This window comes from Scaptodrosophila lebanonensis, unplaced genomic scaffold (genome assembly GCF_003285725.1).
Source record: "Scaptodrosophila lebanonensis strain 11010-0011.00,11010-0021.00 unplaced genomic scaffold, SlebRS2 tig00000043-arrow-pilon, whole genome shotgun sequence".
NCBI classification, from domain to species: Eukaryota; Metazoa; Arthropoda; class Insecta; order Diptera; family Drosophilidae; genus Scaptodrosophila; species Scaptodrosophila lebanonensis.
In genome coordinates, this window is record NW_022060545.1 from 5602193 (window position 1) to 5614747 (window position 12555).

Consider the following 12555-nt stretch of genomic DNA (forward strand, 5'->3'; position numbering starts at 1 on the left):
TTTACTTCGTAAAACAAACTTGCACAGTTTCTTTAATTTTAAGTAGCTATTGAACAAATATTTCAGAAGTATACAAGAATTAACATGAGTTATGCCCAATAATTTTGCTTGTACTGTTCACGAAGTGGCGCCCTTTTTCGAAGTTGGTGTATAAATAATGCCGAAAAGATGGTTGGATTTGCAAACGCTTTATGCCGTAGAGTATGCTGTGGTGGAAGTGAGTTGCGCCATGGTAAGTATGCTGGGTAACGTACCTTCTACTTCAACGCTAGGTGGCGCCTAACTATTTTCACCACAAGCCATCGTATTCTAGATTCGCACCAAATGTTGCTTCGGAAAATAATTAGTCAGCCTCATAAAACCGATTTCTGAAGCAATTATTTAATTTATTTATGAATTAACTCATTAGTTAGTTAACTAAATATTTGTATACGAATGATGATGCAACGCATGTGAGAATAAGAGATGCAGATAGTTAAAAAAAAAGAATTTTACTGCAATAATCTTCAAGCTACAGCAATACTTGAAATATGCCTTTTTTACTTAAGAGTTTGGCACCGCATGCAAGTATATTGAGTAAACAATAACATATTGTTATCAGCATTATTATAAATGTTTTATGAATGATTTGGCTTGAGCGCTAAGCGGTTGTTCCCGCTTCTGCTCCAGATAGTCGTTATATCCGCAGAGTGTTTCAGTTGCTATCTAACGCTCCTCTAGAGCGCACACATTCTCGCTGGCTCAGTTTTGAATATGAATATTACGCCTAATATTAATTGCGGATTGTGGCTTATCAGCTGCATTTTGTGCCTGGTTCCATGGACGACTTCGGCGGCTACCAAGGGCCGCTATAATATAACATTTGCCGAATTGGACAGTTGCGATACTTATGAAATTACGGAAGGAGGCTATGCTTATAAGGATTTCTTTATTGTGCACTCGTTGGACAACAACAACATCAAGAATGATGAGCGCCTGCACTTGAAGTTCTATGTGCTGACCAGCATGGATGCCCACATTCTGCTCTCAGTCACGGATCGGCCGCGCCCACACGACCGTGTCTATGAGATTGGTGAGGTTAAAGCTCAGCGATAAGCGCTTATCTAAAATTTCTGCTATTCAAAATGATTCGCCTCTCCATTGCCACAGTCATTGGCGCTGGCGGAAACACATTCTCGGCTATTCGCACCAGCATGGGCCTGAGGCGCGTATCCACGAACCAAGATCAACATCTCTTGTCGATATACGATCCCACGCCCATCGAAATCATCCAAACCAAGGGTTAGTTTCAATTCTGCCTCTGTAAGTGATTTTTCATTCATGGCGCCTGTTCCTGTTCTGCTCCACAGACGGAAATTTGCAAGTTTTCATACCGGGCTTCAAGACGGAGCCGTTACTGCGCTTCCTGGACGCCTCGGCGCTGACCATCAATTACGTCAGCTTCAGCACATTCGGCCCCAATACCGCTCGTTGGTTCTACGACTGCGCTTTCGACGGCTTTGGTGCGTAAGCGAATAGATTTTCAGGCCGATCTACAACCAGCTTCCTCTCAATTCGCAGATAAAGAGCTAGACCCGGAGCAGCGGAGTCAGTCGGTGGAGGAGCAGCTGCTGGGCGCTCTGGTCTATCAGGCGCAGAATCAAACTCAGCCCGCGACGCTCAGCAGCATTCGCTTCGCCTTTCTGATGCGGGCTCTGACCTACGAGCAGTCCAACGCTCTGCTTCGAACGCGCATCGCACTGACTTTGGTGAGTGGCAGCTGTTCAGAATTATAAATTTAACGAACTAGGGAGTTATCTTTCTATTCATGACTATTAATGCTTTTTCGTTACAATACCAACTTGATTCCCAAAAGAAAGAATGGTGCATCGCCATCAGATATGACAACAATATTCTCAATATTAAACGAACTAGGAACTTGTCTTTCTATTCATGACTATTCATAACTATTCATCACTATTCATAACTATTCATAACTATTCATGACTATTCGTTACAATACCAACTTGATTCCAAAATGTTCAGAAGCCACAAAATATATGTATTTATATATAGAGAAAGAATGGTGCATCAGCATTAGATATTACAAAAATATTCTCAATATTAAACGAATTAGGAACTTCACTTTCTATTCATAATTATTCATGACTATTCATAACTATTCATGACTATTCGTTACAATACCAACTTGATTCCAAAATGTTCCTTTATATATAGAAAAAGAATGAGGTATCACCAACAGATATGACAATAATATTCTCAACATTCAAGCTGATTCCAATATATTCCAAAAAGTTGTTAATTCGAAAACTTCTTCTTTGTCATTTAGTATTATGTGTACGATATCTGACAAGATCGATTCTTACATTTAATCTGTGTCCAACAAAACGAAGCTTGCTCCAATCCTGCCAGCAGTCAAGACCCCTAACTATCGGCGGAGAAGTAATTGAATTAAAAATCGCGTTTGGATTGTTCTCGTCTTGATGATTAGATACTTATTCGTACAACGTGTGGTCTACAATTCTACCTTCTGCATAATGTTCAAATTAATACTCTTATATTCATACATTTCTCAGGGAAACAATCTGAAGTTTTATTTTTACTTTACATAAGAATTTGCACGTTTCTTTTTTAAAGAATTGGTTTCCACTGTTTTTATTAAGCTTTATTAAAATATTATTAAAATAAAATATTTGGACATAGAAGTAAAAAGTTACGTCAAAAATAGAGTTCCGTTTATACTTTCATGTCAACAGATCTCGATATTTTCTAACAATCCAATGATTTTCACATTTCGATAGCAGCATTTAAATTAAAAGAATTTATAATCATGTAGTTCTTTAAATACTAACCTCTATTTTCCACAAATAGGAAGCGGTATACAAAGATGTCTTCGATGTTGGTATAAGCACGATTCTTTATATCCAACTTAAATTTTGTTATGTGTTTGTCAAATGCATGCAATTTTTTCAATTCCCAACTAAAGTTGTGTCTGTGTTTTAGATAGTCCCGAAAAGTTGGCTGTTGCGATAAAAACATTTTTAAATATTGCCTAAAAATATGATTCTCTTTAAAATAATTATCTAATGGAGAGTTCATTTGCTTGGCATAATAATCATTTTTGTTATTAAAAATCATTATGTGGTTCCAATTTTCATTTGTGGTTCCTGGATTTTCAGCAATTGGATTTTTGATTTGTGAGTTTAAACGGAAATTTTATTTGTAGAGCTGGCAGGATCCTCGACTCAGCTGGGAACCCACACAATATGGAAATATTAAGACATTCTCTCATCCGGACCTGGAGATCTGGATTCCCAACTTATTGGTTCTTAAGTGAGTTTCGCTATTAACTGAATGAGAAGCGGCAGTAACTTAGTACTCCTCCTGAGCAGCGGTGCCTTAGAGTCGCAGATCGGCCTTTTGAAGAACTTCGAGCTACGCGTATCATCCAATGGCACCGTTACAGTGCTGGACAACAACCTAGAGCTGATCAGCTGGTGTGTAGACGCAGCACGCAATTGGCCCAACGAGCGTCTTTCCTGCGACATCATTCTGGGCACAGAGCAAGGCGTAGCTCTCGACTACGATGCGAATTCCGATCCCCTCTCCCCACACGAGCACGTCAACATATTGTCAGCCTGGACATTCGCGGAATTCGGAGTATCGCAGCTACAGAACGACACTAATACGCGCTACGCTACCCGTGGAATGCTTCAGACCATGGCCGGGGATGTGGCTATCGAGTTTAGACTGCAAAGGAATGGTTCCTTCTATCGCCAGGTGTTTGTTATGCCTCTGATTGGTGAGTTCTTACATGCAGATTATTTGTGGACAAATTATTAGAAAATTCTTGAGACTCTTGAAACTCTTAGAAATAGTTCAGGAATTCGAATATGTTTTACGAGGCAATCAGAGCTCAACTGAATCCGATTCAGAAGGTTTATGTTTCTAACACACCGAGGAAGGAATTGTAGACCAGGAGTATAGGATCATCAGTACGAAACGATTGTCACAGCTAAAGCTTCGAAACAGACTTCCTAGCTCGTTTTCGTTTATTTCGCTTTTAAATCCCAGAAGCAATAACCTAAGGATTCTGAAGAAAACTTGGATTCAATAAATTCTAGCATTTCTCAAATAATTGACGCTCTCAGAGGAAAGAGAAAGAGTAACAACAGATAACTCGTACAATGGAAAACTAAAGGCAGTGCATTTCTGGGCATTAAAGCGATTTGTTGCTGAACCAAAATGATATTTTAGGAAACTATAATACATTACCTGATTAGATTCCAGAGTCTTAAGAGTAGCTTTATCAAGGGAACCTAAACCTGCAAAGGATGATAAGTTGCAGAAGTTTAATCAGTAGTAAAATGAAATAGAACTTTCTCAACTTACAAAATAAGTTTTTTTTTTTAAATAATCCGAAATTGTAGTTGCACAATATTTCATTAATGTGAGAAAGCATATAATGTTTAATTATTTTTTTGAATGATATTCCTCCAGCTTGCCAAATTTTCATTGTGCTCTCGTTTCTACTACGCGGATATCGGCGTGGCGCCTTGATTCTAATCGTGCTGGCACTGACTGCCTGTGGACTTCTATATATGACCAAACACGCAACGCCCCACTACGTTCCTCCCCTGAGTAAGTAGTCCCTGTCCTTATTAAAAAACCTTGCCTTTTGTCCATGATGCCGATTTACTTTGCAGTGGGGGCCTATCAGCACATCATGCAGATCGCCGCCTTCTGCTATTTCCTTCATATAGCCCTTATGTGGATGGAGCGCTATCCGCCGCGGGTTCAGCCCTTCGCTTGCCTCATGGCGCTCATGAATTCGTCGATATTGCGATTGTTGCTCTGCCTGCGCCTTGCGGATGTAAGTAGACTAAGGATCCTCTTTTGGCTTCAATTAATGCGATTCGATTCTAATTCCTAGTCCACCAAATACTGCGACATTCAGGAACAGCCCTGGCGGGAGTTGGCCAAGCTCTGCAACAATCTCTGCTTCATTGTCATTAATCTGCTGCTAATCAGCGTCGATGTGCTCCAGCTAAGCGTTTATTGAAGCGGCCAGCGATTTGTTAACAATAATGTAAAAATTTGGAAAATATTTTATAAGAAATGCTAATTATTATGTATATTCAAATACTGTAATTGATGGCTGATTAAAGTTCTCGACAAGCATCTCTTTAAATCAATTTCAAAGTATATAATGCATCGAGAGGTGTAATACAAAATTGTTGACTAATAATTCCGGATTTATATATAATTGCAATAATTATTAAGCAATTTATTTATTGCTAATGGATCTTTGTTCAAAAATAATTGTATTTGTTGTTTTTATTGAAACTAAAGAAGTTTAGTGGCTTTAAAACAAATATTTTTATTTTATTGCTCCTCTTAATATATTGCGAAATAAAAATATGTGTAAATACTATCTTCTACACCTCTACTCAGCTCTACAGATCTGTTTGCAGCTTTAATACTCAATTTTTGACTAATAATTCCGGATTTATATGTAATAATTGTAATATTTATTAAGCAAGGTTGCTAATAGATTTCTTTTTCAAAAATAATTGTATTTGTTTTTTTTTATTGAAACTAAAAAAGTTTAGTGGTTTTAAAACAAATATTTTAATTTGATTGCTTTTCTTAAAATATTACGAAATAAAAATAAAAAAATAAAATAAATCTTTCTAACACCTCTACTCAGCTCTATAGGTCTGTCTGCAGCGGTCCACAACCCTTTTAATCATGAATAAATTGATCTTATTGCATTTTGATCCTATTGTAAAAATTATATCACTTTTACGAGCCTTTAAATTAATTTGAAACACTTTTTCAAGTTCAAGAACCTATTCGACAAAAAAGATGTGCATATTTTTAGGGAGTTGGCATCCCTGTTGATTAGTCGGAGTTGCCAGCTTATATTAAACTCCATTGTTTCAAAAGTATTTAAATTTTCCAAGATATTAAATGCATATGTGAGCCGTATTTTACCAAAATTCTTCAAAAGATGTGAAAGATTTAAAAAGAACTGAAGAGTTATCTCAGCACCTCTATATTCGTATATTATATAGACAACTAAGGTATACATACTTATTCCAATATCGGTCACAGTTGGTCCATCGTACTTACTCTCAGAAAATGCCAGCATCCTTTCCCCTTCCACAGGCAGTGTAAAAAATCTTGACAACTTGCATGTATTTTTAATTTCACATTTTATTTTGGATTTGTTTCACTTCAAAAGGATTTCGTAATTTAATCATTTTCATTTTTTATATATATTTATATATATATATATATATATATATATATATAATTCACATATCTTCAGTTTCCTTATTTTGCATATTAATTTTCATTTGCAATTGTATAATCTTTGATGTTGTTAATTGTTTTTATTGTGTATTTTGCTGTGGTGTGAATTGTTTTGTTGTGGTTTTCCAAAAGTACTTTTCAACATCATTTGCTCTTGTTGTTGTTGTTTTGTTTTTTTTTTTTTGCAGTTGCTAATTACTTTATAATAAAAATTGAATTTTAAATGTTTGTCGTTTGTTTGTTTGTTGTTTGTTTGGTTGGTTGATTGGTTGTTATAAATAGACTCGTTTCGTTTTAACTTCTTGCAATTGTGTTACAAATCGGCTCTTCTATTTGTAAATGTTTGTTTTTGCTTTTCGCTTTTGAATTTCGTAAATTTGGTTATGTTTGCGTGTTTGCTGACTTATAACTGTAATATATTTGCTATTTTCTGTCATTTACTTGCTGCTCAGGCCAAAGTAAATATGGTAGAATAACTAACAATTGCTTAAACAAATCAAATATCCAATAACAATTTGTTAAAAAGTTGTTTTGCGCCCCGCTCTGTGACGGAGGGGCCGGTGCTGAACTCAATTAAATGTTTCTCAATTGCTTAATACAATTCATTGATGCACATTATGTTAAAATGTATTAAAAATTAGTCTAACGCTTACAAAATTAATCATACTATTTTAATTAGTTGTTTCTTATTTTGTTTCTTTCTTGTTGTTGTTGTTTTTGTTGTTGTTATAACCATTTTCAACTGAGTTTTAAAATTGAACTATTCATTTATTTTCATTGACTAAAGTTTCCGGCATCGTAAAGCTGACTGCTCTGCTTTGGTTTTGAATTATCTCTTATTTCCAACTTATATTTACAGTAAAAATTATGTTAAAATGCTGTGATTTGGTATATTATTATTATTTTTATTATAAATATTATTATTATTATTCTTCTTATGTTTGTTTGTGGGGGTGTTGGTTTGATTAAGTTTCGTTCGTTCCTTTCATTTCTTGTTTATCGTTTTATCAATTAATCTGTTTAGAATTTGTAGTTATTACTGTTTGCCGTTTAATTCAATTCTATATTGAATATATTATTCAAATATATTGGAAACCTAAAAATGTTTTGATTATGTTTCGATCTTCATCAATGGGAGTGGCAAAATGAAAGCCAGCTGATGCATACACTGCAAGAAAGTTACCGAAAATTGTCTGCCGACAGTGTGAGCTGGAGAACGTGAATGATTAATTGATCGAATGATCGAGTGATCGAATGATGGTCGATGAGTTGTGAGCTTAATGGATTAAATTCATTCAGCAATTCGGGGGTTTTCTTTTAATCGAATAACATCCAAGCTGCATTCACAACCAATTTAATTATTATTTTTTGTTTATCTCTTGGTAGAATTCTTATCAAAAAATGTGAGTGTTGTTTCGCTTAGGCTTTTGCAAAAACAAATAATATCGTGTAAACAAATGGCAAGAACTCAAATAAATAATTCACAATGAAAATTATTGAACACTTGTCTCTGTGTTTGCTTGCGTATGGAACCTTGCTATATGTTTTTGTTTTTGTTTTCTTTGATTTGCTTTGTTGTTTTTGGTTTTAAATATTATTGTAATTTTGCTAGGTGTTGGTTTTTCATTGTTGCTTTGTGAATGTGTTGGTGTTTGTGTTCATTTCTTTGTTAATGCTTATAATTTCGCATATTTTAAAATGTTTTTTAAACTTTTGCTCGTTTGCTTTACTTGGCTTTGTGAGGGACTTTTGGGTTGGTTTTTGTTTTTTAAATTTGATTTTTTAAATTTCATATTTAACGCTTTACTAGTGTGTATGGATTTACTTGTAGTGTTATGTTATTATTTCATCTTCTTCACCATTCAACATTTTCACTAAATTTTTCCTATTTTCATTTCTCATGCTGGTTGTGTCTCCGTGTGTGTGGTTTGCTTTGTAATTTATTTCAGTGTATCTCCTATAAACTAAACATTCGCATTTCGCTTTATTTAATACGAGTGTAATGATTTGCTTGTGTGTTGCTTAACTCTCTAAAATGTTCTTTCTTTTGAACGATTTCTTATTCATTTTTTGAATTGTTGTCTCCTTTTCATTTCTCTTCTCATTTAATTTGCAATTCTGCTTTGTGTTTTGTTTTTGGTTTTTCATTTTGTTTTAAATTTAAATTCACTAAGCCTAAATACAATGTTGCAATTTCTCTACGGTTTTCCCCTCAATAAATGTATTTAAATCGAAATTTACTTTCAAGTCTTTTTCAGCGACAAATGCATTGAATTTGTTCTCATATTTTTTGTTTAAATCTTTTTCAAAATCCTTTGCTCGTTTTTTTTTTTAAATTTAATTAATTATATATTCAATATGAAATTTGTTTGTTGCACGTGTTAAATACAATCGGTATAAATCAAAGTCTTTAAAAGAGATTTGTTAATTTCCTTTTGTTCTCTTGTTCCTATTAAAAGTTGAAATAAAATTAATGAACAAACTTCTTCGATGTTTTATGCTTAAGAAACAAATCAAATCATCGTGTAGTAAGTACGTAACAAGTTTAAGATTGTGGATACAATACAATAACAATTGATTTCTTACGTTTCTCTCTCTTTCTCTCTTTCTTCTCTGTTACTTTGTTTCTCTGTTACTCTGTTTGTTTTCTTAAATTGAAGGTATCCTGTTTTAAAAATACATAGTACGTTAGTTCGCTTTGCTTGTGTTTTGTTCTTGTATGAACTGTTGTTGTTTGTTGTTTTTTTGTTGTTGTTGTAATTATTATTATTGTTGTTGTTGTTGCTTACACTTGATTAGTTAAAATTGAACGCAAGAAATTGGATTGAGTTCGTTTCGCATATTATTTTCTTAGTTTTATGCTAAAAGCTTTGTTTGGCTTTATCTGATTTAATTTTTCACATCGTCTTTGCGGGTTGTTGACTGTGGATCTGTGCCTAAATTTATCATGTCTCGTGGTTTCCACACCGGGGACCCTACAATTAAGTGAAAGAAAAGAAAAGATATAATGGAAACCATATATGAAAAAATATGAAATTTGATTTTTGTTGTTCAGATTTCTGTTTGCTGTTTTTTTATTTATTTGAAATATCCAAAACAATAATTAATTTGTAGCATTATATACAGATAGAGATAGATAGTCAGACAGATATAGCGAGAGTGTTCGAAAATCGTTCTCTTTGGCATTTGTGAACCATTTTCTGTAGAGATTTTTGTTCTCTTCGCGTTACCAATTGTCGAATTATGTATATTATACAAGATTTTTACTTTAAGCAATTTATTTAAAGTAACAATCTACGGGCATGCATTGCATTTTGTTTTGTTTTTTTTTTTTTTTTAGAATGTAAGCAAAATAATTTTTGGTTTTTATGTAATAATAATGGGATCTACTTAAAAATTGTTTAATGACTACTTAAGAATAGTGGCATACTTGATGAAGGGAACACCATCAACAGCTAGCTAAGTAAGGTACTAGGTAGTTTGTGGGGTTACGTATTAAGTTGAGTTTAGTTTGGTTTTGAGGACTTTAGCAATTTATAGGGTAAGAGTGGGGTACAGTAGTTAGTAGTGTTGTCTAAAATGTTGACATCGCTTGGTTTTTAAATTGATTTTGTTGCTTTTATATCTGTTCGAAAATGCATTTTCATTTAGTTGCATGTTTATCCATTTTTTCAAAAATGTCGAATTTTTTCAATCCACTTTTCATTGTATGCCAACATTTTTCATGTTTTGTGTTGCTTGCAAACTACTCTTAAAGTTGCGATCAAAATAGTGTGCAGAGTGTGAATGTTTAAATAAAAAAATTAGAAAAAGAGAAGGAAATCATTTTAAATTTATGCAAGATGTGTTAAACACTAATAATATTTGATTCTACTCGTGAGTGTGAAGGCGCTTTGAAATGATGGAGTGAATCATTCGAATCATTCGAATCATTCACCATCTTTAGAATGTGTTCAATTGTGCAGAATTTACTCATATTTTCAATTATTTTAGAAGTATTAGATGGATGTACTCGTATGTACACTATGAATAGAATATTTGGGTACAGAAAAGTTCCGAAACCTTGTGTTCAAATTAAACGTGGCCCAACATATGATCTGAAATGAAATGGAACGACAAAAGCCGGAATGGAACGGATTGAGTAATGACACAACATGTTTCATATTTCACATTTTTTCAAAACGTTTCTATTTCCAAAACACGAAATATTTCAAACATTTCCTTTCCGATTACAGAATATTTTTGCGAAAATTTATGATAAAACAAAACCAAAATTAGTAATTGTTTCGAAAAGCAATATTTCATCGATATCGAAAAATCAAAGGAGAAAGTGAGATTGTAATTGGGAATTATGAAACACATAAGCCTAAAAGTTGATAAGTGTTGCAAATCACAAAAAATGTGTTTCCTTCATTCAGGGGTAACATGATAGATATACAAAAAGCGTATTCAAAAAGAAAATCAAATTTTTGAACATGTTTAAATATTGCCACAAAAGTTCAAGGAGGGAGTGGGTGGTTGTGGAGCAAGTGTGTAACCATAAGACATATATAGTTATTTCAAATTTGATTGTATATCATTATATTCTCTTCATTTCCGTAATAAAATATATATCATTTACAAGAAACAAAGTAAAAATTATTTACGTTTTCGAACAATTGAATTGAATCTTTCATTGCGCTGTACTCGTATTATAAAACCTACATCTATTTTAATAAATGCAGTAAGGAAGTTATGGAATAAATGAAGACAGAGCTAGCACAAATCCTTGCAAGATAATGGCATTCAATAAATTCATTGCTTATTGCATTTCATCAGTAATCAGTAATTAGTAATCAGTAATCAAGCGATGCCAACTAATTTGATTATTTTGTGTTGAAGTTTTTGTATTTCAAGCTATCAAGTGTCTGTAACAGTTACAACAGATACAATTATGTGTAAGTGTGTGTGTGTGTTTGTTTTTTTTCCGAATGGGCACAAAACCAACTAACTTTGATTTATATTGTGGATTATAATAATTTAAACGAATAAATTGCTATACAGTATTAATGTGAAAACACAATAGTATATAGTACATATATCATCATTTTTTTTAGGCCTGAAGCTTTGAAAAACAAGAATACGGCCTACACCCGCTCGTTCTTCTTTGATATCGTTTGCTAATCTTGAAGACAATTGCTTGCTTGTTCGAGCAATAATCAAATTAAATATCACCCGTAAATTTGTTAAATGTCTAATTCATCAATTAAGATTTTAATTAACGCCTAAATGACCAAAACCTAGCATTTTGTGGTGGTCGCGCGCACTTACCTGCTTAACTATAAATTGAAAATGAATGTCAAATTATTTGTAAACTAGAATTTAAAAAACTAATCAATTCATTTCTCATTTAATTGGCGGTAGTTTTGGGGCTCGTTGAAGGGGAATCGCTGTATTTTGCACGCTTATTATTGTTGGTTTTAGTGGCTGTTGTTGTTGTTGTTGTTGTATTTGTCGCTGTCCGAGAGCTGTCGTTGAAATTATTGAGTTTAATTGATGTTTGCTTAGTCGTCGACTATGGTTTATTTAGATAATATTTGTTTAAATTGAATTTTTATGTTTAACCTATTTGCATATTCATTTTTGTTTTCCATTTCCATTGCCCATTGGCTTTAGCTGTAGCTTTAGTTATTGTTGATTTAATTCTCTATATTTGATAAATTGTTTTCCTTTTTGATTTAGATTTTGTTGGGACATTTATGTTATTTATGCAACAGTGACATTTGGAGAACACACAATATATGTATATGAACTTTTTTTTAGTATTTGATTAAGGTTTAGAGGCATATGTATGCATGCATGCTGGCATGCATATTGGAATTTAGTCGTAGTAGTACTTTTCCATAATTTTTTTGTTTTTTTTGTTTTATTCATACTCGTACATTTTTGATTTAAAGAGTTTTGATTTTGTTGCTGTGAAGCCCAGAGTAAACTGTAAACGTTGCTGTACTCGTATTTATCATATTTGCTGCTTATTTCCATTTAGTTCGAACAACCTGATATTTGATCATTAAGTCCTTATGATTTTCTTTTGATTTTTGTATATGTATATCTTCTTTTGTTTTTTAAATATTCGCGCCCAAAACTTAGCCTATTGGGTGGCAAATGTGAACCAAAATGAATCAGAGATCGGGTTAAAATACTTATTAGATGAACAGTGCTCGAATATTCAAAGAAGTGGCTTTTTCAGAAACTTAA

The 12555-nt window shown here is 33.3% G+C and overlaps 2 protein-coding genes across 5 annotated transcripts in view; one reads left to right on the forward strand and one right to left on the reverse strand.

The window, feature by feature from the left end:
• The first annotated feature begins 753 nt into the window (after positions 1-753).
• LOC115622325 (acetylcholine receptor subunit beta) lies at positions 754-5151 on the forward strand. Its single transcript, XM_030516234.1, has 9 exons — positions 754-1072; positions 1150-1281; positions 1350-1502; positions 1561-1748; positions 3227-3333; positions 3393-3802; positions 4501-4641; positions 4707-4873; positions 4934-5151. The coding sequence occupies exons 1-9, from the start codon at positions 754-756 to the stop codon at positions 5060-5062; spliced, it is 1746 nt and encodes a 581-aa protein (XP_030372094.1). The 3' UTR covers positions 5063-5151.
• Positions 5152-6329: 1178 nt separating this feature from the next.
• LOC115623071 overlaps positions 6330-12555 on the reverse strand; it is a 129648-nt gene continuing 123422 nt past the window's right edge. For all 4 annotated transcript variants that reach the window (XM_030517273.1, XM_030517271.1, XM_030517270.1 and 1 more), the window contains one exon: positions 6330-9293. In XM_030517273.1, the coding sequence (XP_030373133.1) occupies positions 9208-9293 (86 nt within the window). In that variant the 3' untranslated portion in view covers positions 6330-9207. The remainder of the gene's footprint in view (positions 9294-12555) is intronic.